Consider the following 20,795-nt stretch of genomic DNA (forward strand, 5'->3'; position numbering starts at 1 on the left):
TATAAAAGTGGAATATTATTATTATTATTAATTAAAGTTAATACAAAGTTTTGGGAAATTTTGAAAATTGGGAGGATAGTGATTCTTTAATATTTTGATATATTTGGATGCCACTGTGGATTTATTATAAGCACTAGAAAATTTAGCCCCTTAAACACTTCTGCTTTCGAGAAAAATTGATTATAACAATTTACTGGTGCTCCCGGTAAATTTTGATAAATTTCAAATAGCGCCTACGGCCGTGATAGTTACGGTTGTGATAGATAATTTCCAAACGGTAATAGCTAATCGATTTTAGTCAAGAAACATTTTTTATAGGTTAATTAAAATCTTGACCTTGAGAGGGAGCTATACAACATAAAGAGTTTAATTTTTACAATTTCATAAATTTAGACTTGATTTCAACCGCGACAACGATCACTGAATATTGTAGGATCGCATATGCTTCCAATATGTTCCTTTGAACCAAATTCATGACCCCATACCAAAACGTTGTATTACCTTTAAGGAAAATCATTAATTGCAAATTATGTCATTTTGTAAGAGAGAATGAGACCTACAAAGTGATTGCAAGACTTAATTTCACCAGATATGGAGTTGAGGCCCTTCTCATTCTCAAGCAAGGATATGTTTTGTGGTTTGTTTCATGCAGGCACAAGCACCTGGCCAAGGAGAGAGTAGTGTAGGAACGTTAATTGATCTGGGATTGGACGAACCGGCCCCCGCCTACGCTGCTGCACCTGCCCCAGCCTACCCCCCAGCAGCACCGATGGGAGGGGGCATGATGGGCCCTCCAGGGGTGCATACAATGGCCTCCCCTACCCTGAGGTGTCCAACCAAGGTCCAGGAGCTGGTGGTCTAACTGACCAATTAGCAGGGCTCTGTAAGTATGAGAATGGTTTGGTCAAACCACGCTATTGACGGTAGAATGGGTGGACCAATTCTATGAATTTGTTTATTTCTGACATTTATATAGGCCACCCACGTTATGCTGGATGGAGTTCTTGTAAGGCTAAAGCGAGAATGATTTAATATAAACCAAAATAACATTGGGTCATTTTCACTTCAGCATTGCACCAACTTCAACCAGCCTTGTTCAATTAACAAAAGACTAGAATGGATAATCACTATTTCATTGAAGAAATTTGTCATTTTTGTGTTGCATTTGTCATTTGCATGATTATTTGACATACACATTGTACTTTGTCTCATACTATATACATTGAAGTGTTAACTTAAAGATAAGAATAAATGTTGCCAATTTGAGGAGTGAGAGCTGATTCAACTTTAGAAAATGATGATAATTGGACAGAAATTGGGCAAAGAATCAGAAAGTCATGAATAATAATGTGTGTACTTTGTTTGACAGCAATGACTGGAGGCAGCGTGAGCAACTCATTGGGTCAGATCAGTAATGTGCCAACCTCAGTGAATCCGCCACCTCCGGAAGATGACTTTGACATGTTTGCACAGAGCAGGGGCACCACATACCAAGACAGCATCAGATCGTATGTTGAGATATGATAATCAGATATGATGATATTCAATACTTTTGTGATGCTCATATTGACCATGCATGGTGCTTAAGGCACTTCAACATTTGTCCTGCCCGAGGTAGGCTTCTGATTTTTCGTGCTCACATCATCCAAGGAATTCTATCCTACCTGTACCCTTTTAACACCCGAGTGGAGAGTGGCAAATATACATTAATGTCTTGCAAAGTTGTCTTGGAGATGCGACAGTTGGGTCCACCAAGGTGTTGAAAGTAGTGCTGTAAGTCAGACGCTATGTTCGTGTTCGGTTCGGTTCGGGAGAGTTCGGCAATTTTTCACCCGAACTTGGTTCGGTTCGGGGTTCGGTAATATAATAGCAAGCAGCGTTATAGCCACAGCGGTCGGCACTGGGCGTGCCGGCCAGCTGACCGGGCCCGACCAGCACATAGGAGTTCTGCACACTGCTTCCGACCAGCACGAAGTTCACATTAAAAAACTGCTCTAAACGTAATTATTTGTGAAGAAAAGTACTACTTACATTCGTATTTCCGTCTTGAATCGTGTCTTATTTTCAATTTTAAAAGAATCATGTTTTCAATTTGTCAATAAATGATATTCTTAAAGATTTTCCGAGACAGTTGTTGTCTAATGTTAGAGTCATGAAAGCTGCCATCTTGAATAGCAAATCAGGCTCGTCAATAACTGTTTTTTACAAGTTTTTATTTTCAATAGGAAAAATATAAAATCCCTATTTTTTCCTGAACAAATAAATACCATACTATAATATATATTTATTTCATTATTTATATTGCGAAATTTGTCCAATATTGTTACAATTAAAATATCATTTTTTGTTGAATGGGCTTGAGCTGAACATGTTTTGATCAGTGATCACGCACATGTATCTTTGTTTATGGCTTGCGATCGCGACGTAGCGTGGTCAAGATTTGGGATTTAAATGGCGCCAGTGAAGTCGCGCCTACCACTGGATAGGCATAAATCACAAAGGCGGAAAATGGGAAAAAAGTAAATATAAAATGAGCTATCATGACATGAAAATTAGGTACAAAATGACAAGTTTATTAGCTTGCAAAAACGTTTACATTTTTCTGCCGAACATCCGAACCAGGCCTTTGTGCTGAAAACCCATTTGACGAAGCCATGACAATCCACAATTTTATGACATCAATGCTATCGGCTTTAATAAATACATATTCTTTGTCACAATTCATCTGGTTCATCCTAAATTACCCAAATAGATTTTGAGGCTCTATTTTGTTCAAACTGTTTAGTAATAAAAAGATGGAAAAAAGTGGTGCACTGTAGCATTAATGATACAAATATCCAATCTTCATGAAAAGATCAATTACTTTTAGCATTTAAGATTTTTTTCTTTTTCATTTTTTTTTTATGAGGGGGGGGGGGGGGGGTAATCTCAAGGTTGTTTTTATAACAAAAAAAAATATAAAAAAATTACAATTTGTAAATGAGGGGATACCATAACTCATATCTAATGGAAAGAAGACCCTGATTTGATTACTATTTAGGAACATTCTGATAACAAGATATTTTTGTGACACGCAGTTTTGATATCTATTTTTTTTAAAGAAAAAAATGGGTCTTTAAATACAGGCTGTTCAATCCTCCGTGATGTGACTAGGGTAGATGGATGTGTGGATAAATAATATTAGTCTCATGTGCTTGTTAGGGCATTGAAACACTGTATCAACAGTTTGTGTGTATGTATAAAACATTTTAACAACAATAAGAACTGTTCAAGAAATCAAGAGTTGGAGATCAAAAAATATTATCTTTAACTTTTCAATTTTCATTTTTTGCTGCCCATAGACTAACTTAAAGTTGACTTGTGATGGCATGCTAAAAAGATGTGACAGATTCAGAGGAACGACAAGTCACTTGAGGCCTTGTCAAAGATGGTTCTGTGTAACACGCGCACAAGTTGAGCAAAGTTCATGTGGTTGAACGAGCAAGTGTGCGCTTGTAAAATGGCGACTGGCTGGAATGCTCCCCAGGAAGTGGAAAATGTGCATGCATTGTGTGTGGGTAAGCCTGAATCCGATGACCGGGGTAATAGTATATCTGTAAAGCGCTTAGGCACATCGTTGGATCGATTTATTGAGCGCTATATAAACACTGAATATTATTATTATTATTATTATCTACGTTACTGTCTTTATCTGTTCCTTTGCAGGGGCAGTACATATCAAGACAACACTAATGTAGACCAGGCCGGTGGTGCTTTGGCAGGATTTGTACAGAACAGGTCCCTCCCTCCTCCAGCAGTGAGTATTAGCTTTATATGTCAATCAATGGTATACTTTCAGACAACAGCTGAATAAAGCAGATGACATTGAGAACACTGTAAACTGAAAAATTTGCATGCCTGAACCACTCACACAAAAATGATGTTCCGCGCAATCGGTTTAGATGCACTACAATGTCACAATTTCACAACTGACACGACACAGAATTTTTGAAGATCTTTCTTGCCATGAAAATTGCACTTGTTCACTAATGGCACTGAACAGTTCCATAATACGAACATATGTGAAAGTTTCTTGTCAAAAAAAAACTCTTCTGCACAAAATACACAATTTTTCATGGTCTGAACATTTCTGGTTTTACAGTACGTCACAAAATATTGAGGAATGCAAATACAATTGACTGGTACGGTCATTTGGTTTATGTTGTGGTCTTGTGGATAAGTCTCCAGACTGTGGATCACAGTTCATTGTAGAATTGAGTATTAAGATAAATGTACATTTCATAGACAATGCTGTGGATACTGTAATTCCCTTCTCTTGACTTTTGGGCAAAGAAAATCTCCCCCCCCCCCCCCAAAAAAAAAAAAAAAAAAATTAAAAATTAAAACAAATTAAAATGTTTCATTTTAAGGCACAGAAGGGGTTAAACTGTAGATCCAAGTTGTTTTCGTCAGGCTTCTTCTGAAGCAATTTTTCATTAACTGACCAAAGTGCTTACAGGCTTATTATGACCCTGGTCACTGGATTCAATTACTATTCTACACATTACACTACACATCCCCCTCTCGTAGAGGAACATTCCAGCTAATTGCCTTTTTGTGGCAGTGCACATGCTAATCCAACCACATTAACATTGACATTCTATCGGGTACCCATTTAACACCTGGGTGGAAAGGAGAAAATGTAGATAAAATGTCTGTACTAGCTAGGGCACGTCAATTCACATGCAGCTATATATGTACATGTAGTTAGAGTCACATGATGTTATTTCATTCCATGCATTCAGTATGATGCTGTCATGACAGAGGAGGTAAGACTGTAGTGGAAAATTGTTGATGAGTGTATAGCTAGCTTTAATAGCAAAACAAAGTTGCACATAAAAAGAGGCATATTTGTTTTTGGTGATGCTATTGAATGTAAAAGTGTAACCCTAAGTTTCTGAATAATAGCCTTTTTCAATGTTCATGTATATGTAGGAAGGTTATATACTTGCATCTTTCCCTCTCCCTTTCTCTCTCTCCTTCTCTTCTACTCTATGTCTTAAATGGATTTTCTCCCCTAAAGTACATTTGCATCATTCAATACTTTGAACAATGTCTACTTATCAGATATATATCATTATGGGACCTCTCCCTCAAGCAAGGAATGAAGCTCAAATAACACTCCATTAATGTATTATTTGCGAGACGTATAATATTCTGGTTTTGCCTCCATGCATTTGAAGCACACGCACAGTCTTGGTAGCAGAAAGAAAATTGTCATGAAACGTGTTTAATATAGTCTCACATTATTCTCCTTGTATTGAAAGATAGATAATTTGATATTCCATCCATGTTTTCTGGTGAATGTTAGTGTAAATGAAAAGAATGCTAGATCATGTGTATACAATACCCTCCTATGCAAGGACCGTTCCACCCTGACGGCTTCTCGTACAACAATCTCAATGCTATATACATATGCAGATACCATGTGTATTGCATTGTTGGAATTTACGACCCAGACTATATATTTAGTACATTTTGTCTGCCTCTTATTTGTTTAATATTCCGCTTGAGGAGGAAAAAAACTTCACAGCATCGTACTTTGGCCAATATATCTTGCAATTTTTATCATCTAACAGCAAAAAGAATTCTGGCAAACAGTTTTTGAGGGCTTACCAAAACTCTATATATGCCACTACATTTTGCTGAGCTTCCTTATTCGTACCTCTACTCTAAAATTCCTAAAGGTCCATACATAGCAGTTCAGAGTATTCTACAGGTCTAAGTGCATCACCATTCCCTCCTAGAATTTGCAACAATAATTTGTATTTTCCATCCTTTTGTACTTTAAAAGAATAAAATGTACAACAAAAATCAACAAGAAATAGCATCCTTTTACATGACAACAGTTGATTATAAATTGCAATCTGCATTGCCAGTTTAGATACTTAAATCATTATATTTGATTAAATCACTCTTTTCTGTGAACCTACAAATGTACTTGCAAATTCTCCAATGATTATTGCGCTTTCTGCCCATACAAGAGATCAAAATTATGAACATCACTAATAAAAAGATTACACTAAACTGTTGTACGTTAATGTGTGTGTGTTTGTGTGTGAATCCTTCAATGTCAGCATGATTCTTTTGTTCCTAAAATAGGTTTATGACATTCCTGCATGGACTCTGTAACACGTGCTGTGAACTGTATTTTTGCTATCTTTTCTACTACCGGTAACCTTTATGGAAGTTTGCTGGGTATTTTTTGTGTTTTTGTCATAAAGATAATGCACAGGATCCTAAGCTGTTTGATATGGAAGATAAGACAAAATTCTCAAACTTACTAAAATCTTCTTTTTGTTTGAAGACAGTATGGATTCCATTTTTATAGCGCATGAATGTGTATACCTGACAACTAAAAAAAAGGAATGAATGAGTGAGTTGTGTATTACATGACAGCTGGAATAGAAATGTTCATATAGCATACACTCGCATGATACATTGATTTGTATGTTTTACTTTAAGGTTGCATGTATTTAATGAAAATATTGCTTTTAAGGTATTACTGAAATTATAACTAAGCATTGCCATCACATGTGCCGGTGGAGGGGTAGGGGGGGGGGGGGGGCAAACTTTCAGGTCTCTCCTCCCCATGTATAACAAACTGATCTGGCATATTCAGGTGTACTACCACAGCCCTCCTCTTTGATAGTGCAGTGGGTTCTTAAAACGCAAGGATGGGGACTCTCCTCCATACAGGATCTCTATTTAACATCCTATCCAAGGGATGAGTCTTTTCCACTGTTACATATCCTGCTTCTATGTAGGCAGATGCTATACCGACTGAGCCATCTCCCTTCCTTAATCACTAATGAGATGATATACAGTGCGGTATACAGAGATGCCAACCAGTATGATTTTATCGTATTTAGTACGATAAAAAAGGGGAAATACGATAATACGATATCGCCTCTTGCAAACACGGCTTTTCATCTTTCCAAAAAAAATATTTAAAACAAAAACAAAACGCACATATAAACTGTGGCATTGCATAGAAACATGAACAAGTAAACCGTGCAAACCTGAAAAAACTTTGCTTTACAATCTTCTCATTAAATGTTAATGAAAGAGCAAACATGTTATATTTTACCCCGGTACGTTCCTACCAGTAAAACATTTTTTTTGACATTTTAATAGCCCGGGGCCATCGGGCCAGTCGTAATGTCGAGTTTTCGTGAAAATGTGACTTTTTAGGATATTCAGTCTATTTTTTTGTGTCAAGAGTTTGGCATCTGAACATTCATTGGACTGCTGGAGGGCGTTATCTTCTCCTTGATATAAGATTAAAGGTATTTGCGATCTTGTGCCTTTTTAATTTTCTCAAGCCAATTAGCAAATGCACGCCTAAAAAACAATGCATATAATGGGTACGCGCAGGGTTTCGTCGATCCAGTATGACCAAAAAATATACTCATTTGACCATATGGTCAATATAACCATTGAAAAATGACCAGGAGAGAAATATGTTTTTCATTTTGAACATGATAATCTATACCATATGACGAGCTGTGGACCAATCACACCTTTGTATCTGTATTAAAGAGCTACAGAATGTATCTACTATTTCATAATAATTTGTTTGATTCTTCTAGCAGCAACCGGTCGTTGCCCCAGCATCGAAAGGAGCAGGAGGGATGGACGAGATGGAGCAGTGGCTTACAGATAGTGATTTGGTAATAAGAGTTATTAGTAGTTGGTATACTTCTGTACCAGAACTCAAGATAACCTTTAACCAAAAGCAATTAGTTTTGTAAACGTTTAAATGAATCGGCTTTTTATTTAATAATATATTTTCAACTTGTTTATAGTTTAAACAAATAAAGAATGCTCATTAAATATAAATGAAACAGTGTGAATTAAAATTATACTAAATATCAGCAAGAAATTCCTGATTTGTATACAAAACAGTGTTTATAAATTCACTCTGCATTGCCAAATTATAGACTTCAATTATTATTTGTTAGTACATGTACATTGCTCTTGTTTTACGATTGGCACAGTGTACTGGAACAGAAATAGACTAACATTTTCCAGTGATGTTTGCACTTCCTGCTCAATCATGTATGATTTGTAATGTAGAGCATTCTGGATCACAAGATAAAAATAAAATGTCATAAAAAGGCAACACTAAACTGCTGTGTGTTAAACAAACTTTCTAGCCCCTACTTATTTTTTAAGATTTGTATTACATGTACATTTGATATTTAGTTTTTATAGCATTTGACAATGTTTGCTATACATCAATACAACAGCATGGGATGTAATCAGTACTATCATTTCTAATTATAAACAGAGCAAAGCACAAGATACATACGCAGCCGCTAATACTAATTCCGATGATGTGGATGATCCAGGTATTAGCAGCTCAGGTGAGTACCAAATACACACAATATAGTTCTGTGTGTCTGTAATTTTCTCCGTTTATCTGTACTTATTGCTTTTAATTGTTTACTTTTAGTTCCCTCTGTTTCCTTGTGGATGATACATGCTCAGGAAATACTTGATTTTGAAGTTTATTTTCTTTATGTCTGTTGTGTACCTCCTTGTCTGTTGACTCTGTTTCTATGAATTGCCTACTTTTCTCTGTTGGCCCAATGGATATACATGTTCATGTATATTTATCTCATGCTCAGGTAAATACAAATACAAAAGATTATTTTGTTTGTTTGTATATTTTTTCTTATTTAATGTTTATGTTGTGTGTGTATATTTTTGTGTATTTCCTTATTTGTCTGTTGCTTTAAATGATTGTAATTGTAGTTGATCTGTGTCACTCTGTCTGCCCGTCTCACTCTATTTCTTGCCTCTTACTGTGTCTTTGTGCAGTGCTGGTTTGTTATTAGGGACTTTTAGATTCGCAAAAAGACAATAGGTCTATGCTACGATCGACGTTCTTTTAATGCACTGCCTTGAATGGACGTCACACGTTTCAGTCCACGCAAATCTAAAAGTCCCTATTCTCTGTTTCTGTGAACGGAGGTACATACATGTACATTATAAAATCTACTATGTGATACATAGCACATTGTCTGCATAATTTCCTTTCGCTCTGTGTTTGTCTCTCTTGGGATTGCTCTCTTCTTTGTTCCCCATTGCTGTTTTAAAATCAGGTAAACACCATGGAAGTAACCTAAACTGTTGGTTTGTTTAACTCTCTGCCTGTCGTCTTTGTGTCTCTGATTTACGTTTCATTTAAAGATTATATTTCTATCATTCTTTCTTTCTCTGCCATTGGAGGTGCAAAGACTGGAGGTAAGATCAAAACATCACACACTCAGTGCAGCTGTTTGTATGTCTATTTGCCTCCATCCGTCTTGCCTGTTCCCCCTAGTGCTTTGCATGCTTTTCCTTGTTTCCCAACAGATACCGGTAGACACATTACTTCCTTTGAAAATGATATCTTTACTACCTGTTTTTTTTTTTCTGGCACCTTGTTTATCTTCCATCCTCTTGTCTTCTATCAGTCTTTCTCTGTCCTGCCTGTCTGTGTGTATGTAAGTTTGTTGTCTTTTCATTTTAAACAGTTTCTTTCCCTTCTCTCTTTCATGCTCTTTTTCCCTTTAAAGCCTGCGTATGTTTTTAATCTGTCTAACCCTCGTGTCCCATCCCATCCTTCTTTCTTTCTGTATCTCTTACTTTTTTCCTCTCTCCCTCTTTCTCTCTCTCTCTTACTCTTTCCTTTGTGTATCTGCCTGCCTCCTGTTCTTGTCTGTTGTCTCTTTGCTTTTAACCTGTTCAGTACTTGTATGTTTAGCAAATTACAAGAGACCAACTCTTGTTGGTGTGATTGCCTTACTATCTTTCTGTATGTCTATCCTGCAGATTGTATGTACAATGACTGCCTGTTTCAAGAGCATTGTAACTTCCTTACAAAAACAATTGCATGTAATGTAAACATTATTGTGTAAGTTGTTGGTTGTCCTTTCTATTCCAGAGTTTGACAAGTTCCTGCAGGAGAGGGCGCAAGTGGGCGAGACGCTCCCAACAGCCAACATCGGTAGCCATAGCAATGTGACTGCTCCCGCATCCACCCAGCAGAATAGGCAGATGCAGATGAACGAGGCAGAAAACAACATGTTTGCCTTATAGGGTTTGACGCTAACAAGTTTGTTTGTCATATATTAATCTAAATTCAATCTGTCATTTGAAGTCTTCAGGTAATTATGTTTAAAAGATAACATGTAGTATATCTGTGAGAAGGTAAAGAATTTATATGATTTCATATCTTGTAGCTTTTACATTTACACTATCCCGTCTAGTGTGGAGGCGGCTGAAGCCCTCCTCATGCCCGGAACCCTCAATAAACAAGCTGGGATGGTTCGGGCGCGCCTGGTTTCAGTCCCCCATCACCAAATTCTGCACACACCTATGATTTATGTACAGCAGAGAGATTTATATATGTTATGTTTAGTCAAATATTGTATTCTTGTTTATTATGAGCTCTTCCAAACTCAATTTGAAATAGTTTGTCCACATGAGTTTTGAACACAAGTTATTGAGGTAAAGCTGGAAAGTGAAAGTATGACATTATTGGACAGTTAAATAACGAAAAGACAGATGCGTGGAATGGATACAAAGAAAAAGTATAATTAGAAGCAAGTAAATCATACTTTCATATCATAATATGATTGCAGGGCCCTCAGGGAGAACAGTATGAATACTGATGAGGCTACCCTGGGTAAACAAGACATATTATTATTATTTGTTCTCAGAACTGTAATCCAAAACTAGTTTGAAAAGAATAAACTGAATTCACATTATTTGACTAATGGTAGCTCAAATTGGGGTCACCTTAAAATGTACTTAGTATTTACCTATCATAGAATCACCATGACAATAAACATGTATTTATTAGATGTGCATGTATACAATTCTTTTCCCTTTTTCCAGATGGTATCAATGGTATAAGAAAAAGGGAGTAGGGAACATGTACATGTATATTCATGAACTAAATACTTGTCACTCATGTTAACGTATATGTCAAAATTAGGAAACTATCATCGCACTATGCTATTTTAATTGTAATGTTCATAGTATTAAAATTTTGTATATGAAATACATGTATAAAGCAGGAGACATTGTTAGATGTATGATGTACAGTAAACACATGTATTCTCTTACATGTATCTCAAAGAATGGGATAATTAACCTATATTTTCACTTGATAAACCTCTTTAATTTTACTTTGGCATCAAAATTAAATGTGTTTTGTCTTCTTTTATAGCATACATAAAATGTAGAATTTAGGATTGGAACAAATATTATGTTTTCTATTTTCCACTTGAAGTAAAAATTAGAGAATGTCTTAAAAATGTGTTTAGATAGACATGGGCACTAGTACTTATGTAGCATTAAGTTTAATAATATTATTTTTATTATTTTTATTTATCAATAAAAAAATACATAATAAATCAGAAGAAAGTTGACCTAAACTGTGGCATACATTCTTTCTGTCCCAATCCCAGTAGTTGTTAACATAACATATTTTGATTTTACATGTAGTAATAATGGTTTAACAGAGTACATACAGTGTATATGGACAGTGGTGGATCCAGGTTTCTTTTACTGGGTTTAATATTGTGTTTCTCCAATTCAGATTTTTAAATCTCAAAAGATGTTTGTTTACATTTTTAGTTGAGTCTCAAACATCTGTTGTGATGGGTTACATCAATTCTGGTTTATTAGTGTCAAACAGTTTCACATTTGTCAGAAGAAAAGTTAGGAGTAAATGAATTCTGACAAACAGGAAAGAAATATTCCCAGTATTAGCAAGGTGCACTAAATGTTCAGTATTCATGTTTTAAACATTTTCACATTTTGACTGGGGGGGGGGGGGGGGAGTAATTTGCCCATGGTGATCCCCTATGAATGTCTGTGATAGATTAGAGGTTAACCTTGTTTAGGAAAAACTTGAATTTCTGAGAAGAAATTACATGTATATACCATCCTGTGTGAAAAGTGTTCATATGGATAAACAGAGATTTCATTTTTAATGTCACTAGAAAGATCTTGGCAGTGAAAGCACTCAGTCCTCTAGATAGAGTTTCCTGTACTCATTGGAGTTTGAAATCTCTTCCTCAGTTGGTCTGTGATAAGTTATCCCACATGATCTGGTTAGCTTAAGACATTTCCAAAATCTGGCAGTTGCTTGGCAGGAGGTACTGTGTTTACAGGAGGTTTCTTTCAAAGTTTGTTTTCCTCCAACTGGTGACTAAATCATCTACATTATGTCACAGACTGAACAATATTATCACCACCTGGGGTTTAATATAACCCCAGTTGCCACCACAATTTTTTGGCTATAGCTGGGACTCCTGCTGCACCAATTGGTTGTCCAAACAGATCAACTTCTTCATATTTGTAGTGATGTTGATAATCAATTCAAGAATTTTATGTGGAATATTACTTGGTAGTATGTAATTATATACATTTAATACTGTGCATTTTGATTTTCATTTAACACAGGATATTTATAAATCATGTACATGTAAGTCATTTAGCTACTATAATTTCAGTGCATTTATTATAGGAATCAAATTCAAGATTTTTTTATATATTATCTATGTATATACATATAAGTGTATATGTGATGATTACGTTAATTGTACGATTCAGAAATGGAAATATGGAATGTCTTGTCTACATGTATATGTTTAATTTGTTTGTATTGTTTGGTATTTCAAATTGCAAAAATAGGATATCTTTCATTTTCAACATTTGATATCAATAGATTTACATTACTGTCTATAAATTTATTTTGCTGGATGAAATTATTTTACAATTGTAAACCCTTGTCAGTCCACAGTGTGTATGTCTGAACTATGAGACTGAGACGGACATAGTCCGGCTTGGCTCAAGACTAGATGGAATCGTGTTTAAAGGTGACAAATTAGGGTCTGTGCCTGTAGACTGAGATGCAATATTGGATGAAATTAGCCAACTTTGGGGAGTTCTTTTGCAGTTATAAACAGTTCTCAATGTTTCTTTCTACTAGTGAAAGGCATGAAGAGATATAAAAGGACATTACATAAATCTTATGAAGAGCAGCTTGGCAGACTTTGTTTCCCATTTGTTTTCAGAGCTGTTTAGTTTCTGAATTCCATCCACTTGCAAAACTCAAGGGGATGAAATGAAATCTTTACTTTGTAATTTATTGCATCTCTTCTTTTATTAACATCTGGAATATAATTACACATCAAGTCTCAGTGGCACATTAATCCATTTCTGCTTGTATTCTGTTGTGCATTATAGTGGTATATCTAGTATAAATTGAAGTTGTTTTAACAGTATGCCTTGCTCAAAGGCCTATGAAGTAAAATCAATGCAACTGGCAACAGGTTATATTGCATGCAGGTCTGTCAAGTTACGTAAAGCCCCTCCCCCTCTTTTCTGGAGGTCTAGATCTGCCCCTATTGTGGCAGTTTCTGGATATGCCAATGCATGTAAAAGTGTCCTATACAAATTATAGAGCGATATAAATACAGGTATCAATCTAGAAAAGGGCTAGTATCAGGTTATTATATAAGGTGATATACATCTAGATATCAATCTAGGTGAAAAGAAAAGCTCTTGCATGAGGTAATTTAGATGCAAGAAATTGAAAGTGTACCAAGCACCTTTATTTTTGTTAATACAAAGATTATTTGTGTAAAGCTGGAATAATTAAAACTTAAAAGGGACACTTTACCTGGCATTCTATAGGCTAACTGTTATGGAGTACTGGTATGAAGAAATACAGAATCCAACTCCAATTTCAAGATGTTTTCAACTGGCTCACTATTTCGTATAAGGCTTTATGCTGTAGTTTGTCAGGTTTTCTTTTCTTTTGATTCCTTAAAATGCTTGAGCGCTGTAATTGCAGCCATGTCAAAGCTGGGGTAATAATAATGGAGTGCCAGGAGTGGCAATGTGCTATACAAGACTCCACTATTATTATTATTGTTATGATTATATAAGTGATTGGTACACTTTAAAGGCATGCACTAGGTCTCTTTTAAAAAGACATCTTTGAATGACAGAAACTAAGGAGTGGAAGGTACAAATCCAAATGCAAGTAAATATGGATTATAGTTATTTATTGATTTATTTCAATGTCAATATATACTTGTATTCAAATAAATAAATAGATAAATAAATCCAATTTCATAACGACTGGCTTTTGGATTTTACACAAATTGTGTTTTTGTAGCTGAATAGAGCCATGGAATAAACAACAAATCTCTCAACATTTTGTATCGAGAGGACATAAAACATCTTCCTTATTTACTAGATACATGTAGAGCTCCATCATTGGAGTAACAGTCTGGAATTAATTCTTTCGTACATTTATACCATATGTATATTAGTTTAAAAAAAATTAAAATCTATTGTTGATCGGAGGAAGCATTTTCCGGTAAACCAAGATCATTGTGAAACTGATGATATTTGATACCTAGCCCATCATTCTGTTGAGTCTTGACGAAGGTTCATCAGATCAAATAGGGCTAATGTTCATGGTCTTGTGAGTTGCCCTTTATTTTAAACAAGACTGAATTCAGCCTGTTGATCCTCCTGTTGGATGGGATGCCGCCTGTTCATATGATTCCTGTAAAGTGAAATGTGTCATACACTTCTATAATTGATTCCAGTTTGTGATTTGTGTGATCATAGTCGGTTGATCAGTGACTTTCAAAATTCTTGCATATCTCTATTTTTGCACTATTATACATTTTTGAAAATGCATGTATGTTTGTATACATGGAGAGCTTGGATATAGTAATTTCTTTCAAATGCAATTAAAATCGTACATGCCAATGATAAAAACTGTTTACTCTGTTTCTTGTTATTGTGATGACCTGTGTTTATTAAAACCCACAATTTCAGCTAGGGTGACTAGACAGTGCCAGGTAAAAAATGTCAAAGGTAATAATGTCAGAGGTAAAAATTGGGCCACCATGGACATATACTGCTAAGCAGTGTTTTTTATTCTTCACCTATCTATAACTTTTTTGGCAAACAATCTTTGACTGCATTGTCTGTTGTTGGGAAAGAGAAATTTATATAGTTGGGGCCCTCTTTTTGAGCCACCATAAGGGCCAAGTATACAACCTGGACAACCTTGCCTTTTCTGCGGCTATATAAGGCTAATTCTTGCCACATTTTGGTTGAAGTTTGACCATGGTTTTTGAAGAAGTAGATGAAACGAGCATGTCCACCTACTACCCTAGCTCTCATGGACCAAATTGGGCCATTCGGGAACTGCATGAATAATTTGTATTCTTCACTTAAGAAGGTATCTACTCACAATATAAGTTGACTGTTCTACTTTTGGATCTGGAGAAGTTGTTTGAATTGTAGGCTAGCTACACAGTTTTGGCTGTAGGGGCCCTCCCCCTGTTAACCATTTGAAAACCTTTGGATCCCCTACTAGTGCGGTATGGTATGTAATCCCGTAGGATTTTTTTGCCAAAAGTGATTTTTTTTTTTGTTGTTGTTGTTGCTGTTTTGGCTTCAAAAGGGTCCCAATTGGCCCAAAATGATGGGGTTCAAATTTTCAGACCCCTCCTTCACTTCCTGGGGGTGGGGGGGGGGGGGGGGGGTCCATATTGGGCGCCAAAATGGCTTATATAAAGCGCAATAGGGAAATTTGGTGTCTTCGGGAAATTTGAACCCTATCAATTTCTGATAGCTTAAAGACCCCGATGAATCAATTTTGGCACAAAAGTCCTACGGGAACTGTTTCAGTGACATACTGTACCACACTATACCCTATATAAGGATGAATTCTGTCAAGTTTTTCATTAAAATCCAAATATGCTTTTGAAGCCGATGAAACAGTGACACTTTTAACATTGAGCGCCCCCCCCCCCCCCCCCCGTGTGCAATATGAACAACAGTGGATCCAGGCGCGGATCCAGGATTTCTTAGGGGAGAGGGCCCAACTTTTTTTCTTCAAATTTTTGCTCCCGAAAATTTGAAAATCGAGCCGGCCGAAAATTCGCTCAGTGGGGGGGGGGGGGGGGGGGGGGGGGGGGGGGGGGGGGGGGGTAGTGAGCACATTTTTTGTTTGGTCCTCTGAAATTTCAAAATTTGCACCCCCCCCCCCCCTTGAGCGCCAGGGGGGGGGGGCCAACCACCCGAAAAGGTAAAAATCACGTGTTTTTACATGATTTTTTTTTCTCAAGGGGAGGGGGGGGGGGGGCGGCCCTCCCCCGGCCCCCCCCCCCCCCTGGATCCCCTGTCACTAGGATGATGCTTGCCAAGTTTGGTTATAAAATCCGACTATGCGTTTTCAACAAGAAGATGGAAATGTAAAAGGTTCTGAGTACGGATGACGGACGGTGACGGACGGCAATAGCTCACCTTAAGCCTCCGGCTCAGGTGAGCTAAACAAAATTATGGTAATATTTTGGTCAAAATAGGGCAAGAAGGAGCAACACAAGTGAATTTTTAAATATTTGTTATGAGGCATGAAAGATGTGCTCAAGTGCTCGGTGATTCATGTCCTTGGCGAACAAGCCGGTGGAGGTAGCCCCCCCCCCCCCCCCGCCTCCCCTCGATCGGCATTAATAGGGCAAAACGTACCCTGTATTCGGGAAGGAGTGAGATAAATTATTATTGTGAAGGCCTCATATACCTCTTTGATCTCTTCAAAGAGGAAACGGCTGACTTATCATGGGCAAATGAGGCTACGAATACAATAAATTTTCACTCTCATATCTATTTTTAATGCGATAAATCTTTGGAGATGCTAATCAGCAGCCTAAAACTGTATAGAGAAGGCGTAAATCTACCTAAATCTATCTACTTAAAGATTGGTTTAGGTGTGCGGCGCGGCTGAAGCCTTCAAACCCATGCCCATGTTTTAAGAGTCAATTGGCAGAAGACAGACTGTATCCTAGCTGGATCAAACATGACTGAAGAAATAGATTTTAAATTGAGTTTAAATATAATATAGTAGAACATATTTATAATTATAACCTAAAAAGGAAAAGGCAGGGGATTACTGTACTCTGTAAGACTGTTCATCACAAATGACAACTCACAATCGTGTTAAAGTGTTGCATCTGTATAGCCCGCCAGACACTCTGAATTAGTGCAAAAATTAAACGCTCTGAAATGGACAAACTTCGTTTGGAAAGTTTTTAGAACAATTTTATCTCAATAATGACCTCTATCATTTTACAACGATCTCATAATGCTTACAATAATGTAAGCGCGAACGTAAAGCATGCAAGTTTTGTGGACATTTTAGGCCCGCGGGGGGGGGGGGGGTACTCAAATTTGGTTTCAGGGGTGTGCCGCTCAAGCCTCGAAACCCCTACCCATTATTATTGCATTTGTCAAAATTTTCGAGTGTTTTTCGGGTTGGAAATTTTGAGAAAAAGGAACCATTTTTCATGGTATTTGGGACCCATATATGTTTAGGTTATGTCCTAATATGTGAGTACTCTCCCCCCCCCCCCCCCCAGGCGCGCCGGAAGCAGTTTGGGATTGGGGGGGGGGGGCAAACATTCCAGGGGGCTCACTTTCCAGGGGCAGTGACGTAATGAGAAAAAAAGTTCGGAAGGGGGGGGGGGGCAGACGAAAAATCTGCATCACCACCAGTCTTACACGTTACATGCAGGTCCCGCGGAACGTTTTTCAAAGTGGAGTATTATCGATCAGGTAGAGCGTAAATTGGCGTGGGGTCTAGGGAATGAGCCTCGGCAGGGGGTCAAGGGGCTGAGCCCCCAGAAGCTCAGGGGTTTTAGGTATTGAATTACGGTTAGATGAGCATCCAGGGGCCCTCTGTAAGGCAATTGATGTGTTCCAAGGGGGGGGGAGAGCCCCCAGAAGCTCAGAGGTTTTAATATTTAATAACGGTCAGATGAGCATCCAGGGGCCCACCTTAGGGCCCTTGGTGGGGTCCAGGGGCAGAGCCCCCGGAAGCTCAGGGGTTTTAGGTATTCAAAACGGTCAGATGAGCATCCAGGGGCCCGCCTTAGGGCCCTTGGTGAGGTCCAGGGGGCAGAGCCTCCGGAAGCTCAGGGGTTTTAGGTATTAAATAACGGTCAGATGAGCATCCAGGGGCCCGCCTTAGGGCCCTTAGTGGGGTCCAGGGGGCAGAGCCCCCGGAAGCTCAGGGGTTTTAGGTATTTAATTACGGTCAGATGAGCATCCAGGGGCCCGCCTTAGGTCAGAGCCCCCAGAAGCTCAGGGGTTTTAGGTATTTAATTAAGGTCAGATAAGCATCAAGGGGGCCGCCTTAGGGCCCTTGGTGGGGTCCAGGGGGCAAAGCCCCGGAAGCTCGGGGGTTTTAAGCATTTAATTACGGTCAGATGAGCATTTTTTATACCTTATTTGTGACATTGGCAGGTCACCTTTTTTTTTTCGGCAGCCCAGCCACTTTGCAGACCATGACATAAAGGCTTCTAAATAAGCGTATTTCGCCTGACTGTGGGAATTTCTTATTTTCCAACAAACGCATAAAAAGGTATGACTTACAAAAAAAATGGAGAAAAAATGCCGGAAAATCATGTCACAACATCAACATTTGTAAATCACTTGTTTCGAATAAGAAATACGTAACCCCCCCCCCCCCCCCCCCATTTACGCCAGCGTTCAGGGGCTCATGTCTTCTTACCCCTATAACAAAAAAACGGACACGCTTTCCCATTCTCGCACAATATGCTCACGATATGCGCGTATCGCTATTATAGAGACCTCCATTTAAAATACCGTATAGGTGGCATGCGCAATGTTTATGAAATTTAATTCCTGTGAACTTTCCTTTTTCTTTGAATGGAATTGTATATGTGATTTAATTCAGGTTTTTATTATTGTTACGTTCTTTTGGATTAAAAATACAAACCATGTTTACTCCTTTACTGTTTTTTTTTGTTTTTTTTTGGAGGGGGGGGGCGTTTTGGGGGGGCAAAAATGCGTTTTGCCCCCACTTTTTTGACTGGGGGGGCAACTGCCCCCCCTGCCCCCCCCACTTCCGGCGCCTATGTCCCCCCCCCCCCAGTATAGGCCTAGGCTACGGAGGCTATTAAAGATCGAGGCTTTTTATGGCAATCAATGTTAAACAGATACAAAATTAACTCAGTAACCGATTTTCTGTTTCCTTTTCTTTTCTTTTTCTTCCCAAGCGCAAAATTATGTAAATTCATAAAATGGTAATAGTTGTTCATCATGTATCGGGGATTTATCCCCCCCCCCCCCCTCCGTGAAGTTTTCAACTGTTATTTGATGATTGATTGATTTTTATTCGACAAGCTTCCAATATACAACAATATACAATAATAACAGATCAAAAATAAGTCAGCTTGAACAGGATAACCCACGAAAGCTCGAGAGCTTATTTCCAGTGGGGTCCCTTACAGACATGTATACAATTAATAAATTAAAATAGTAATATTTACAGACAGATAAGAAAATTAAAAGAACTACTTATTAAAGATAATAATAACAACATTAAACTGATGATAGAAATGATATTAAGTACAAGAAGAAAAAGAAGAAGGAGAAGAAGAAAAAGAGGAGAAGGAAGAAGAGGAAAATAATGATGAATTTGTAGAATTTCTATAACGTACGAAAACATAAGTATATACAACATGAAAAAGTATGAACCGACAGAAGAATAACAATTTCAATCATATAACATGTCATTCACTTCTCTTCTCTGACTGTCAAGTATTAGGTATTCCTTTAATTTCCTCTTAAAATGATCATAGTTTCCTATTTCTTTTACACCATTGGGAAGGGAATTCCAATGTTTTATGGCATTGTAATAAAACGAATTTCCAATACTACCTACTCTTTCTGGTAAGTTAAAGTTGAATCGTCTATTTCTTGTATTATAATCATGTACGTCAGTAACAAGATCGAAGTTGGATCGAATATAATGATTCGCCCTAGTATGATATATTTTATGCACGTGATGCAATGCGAGTTGTTTTGATCTTTGGTCGACTTCAAGAAAACCAGCTTTAGAAAGTTCGCTATAGCCAACATGAGTTCTTGGACCAGAACAGTTGATAAATCTCACCATTTTGTTCTGTATAATCTTCAACTTCTTTTGATCTGACTTGTTTATGTTACTGTACCATGCAGGGTTAGCATAGTCAAATAAACATTGAATAAGAGCAAAACAGAGTGTACGTCTTGCTTTTAAATCCATACAACTTTGATATCTGTACAAAAATTTCAGACGAGAATTTGCTTTTTTTACAACTGATTCTACTAAAGATGAAAATGAAATTGCGCTAGCCAACTCAATGCCTAAATACTTCACAGACTCTTTTCTCTTGATTGCTTGATTATTGTGTGTCACTTTGAATTCAAATGACTTTTTAGAACTACTTTTAGAACAAAATAAAATGCTTTCTGTTTTTCCCAAGTGTAAAGAAAGCTTATTATCAGTCATCCAATCGACACACGTAGACAGCTGTTCACTGAGCTTTTCCTCAATATATTTAGGATCAGGATTTGAATAGAGTAGTACGCTGTCATCTGCGTACAATAATAGTTTGAAGTCTTTTATACAAATACACATATCATTTATATAACTTGAAAATAGAATTGGGCCTAAAATACTTCCCTGAGGAACACCGCATGTTATAGGCATTAGTTTGGAACGAATATCATGAATGGCCACTACTTGGTGCCGATTAGATAAGTAGGATCTGAACCAATCTAAACTTGCCTTATCAAAACCCATTAGTTGTAACTTCTTCAATAAGACGCAATGATTAACTGTATCAAAAGCTTTTTGCAGATCAAGGAGCACCATA

The 20,795-nt window shown here is 37.4% G+C and overlaps 1 protein-coding gene across 1 annotated transcript in view; it reads left to right on the forward strand.

Moving 5' to 3' along the window:
- The window catches only part of LOC100888559 (TOM1-like protein 2), a 37,969-nt gene extending 23,128 nt beyond the window's left edge, over positions 1-14,841 (forward strand). The window contains 9 exon segments of the mRNA XM_030984499.1: positions 653-861; positions 864-883; positions 1,370-1,508; positions 3,706-3,796; positions 4,785-4,808; positions 7,632-7,712; positions 8,333-8,408; positions 9,277-9,291; positions 9,974-14,841. Of these exon segments, the coding sequence (XP_030840359.1) occupies positions 653-861; positions 864-883; positions 1,370-1,508; positions 3,706-3,796; positions 4,785-4,808; positions 7,632-7,712; positions 8,333-8,408; positions 9,277-9,291; positions 9,974-10,128 (810 nt within the window). The 3' untranslated portion in view covers positions 10,129-14,841.
- Positions 14,842-20,795: the final 5,954 nt, after the last annotated feature.

The sequence above is a fragment of the Strongylocentrotus purpuratus genome, unplaced genomic scaffold, assembly GCF_000002235.5.
Source record: "Strongylocentrotus purpuratus isolate Spur 01 unplaced genomic scaffold, Spur_5.0 spur5_scaffold_14, whole genome shotgun sequence".
In the NCBI taxonomy this organism is placed as follows: Eukaryota; Metazoa; Echinodermata; class Echinoidea; order Camarodonta; family Strongylocentrotidae; genus Strongylocentrotus; species Strongylocentrotus purpuratus.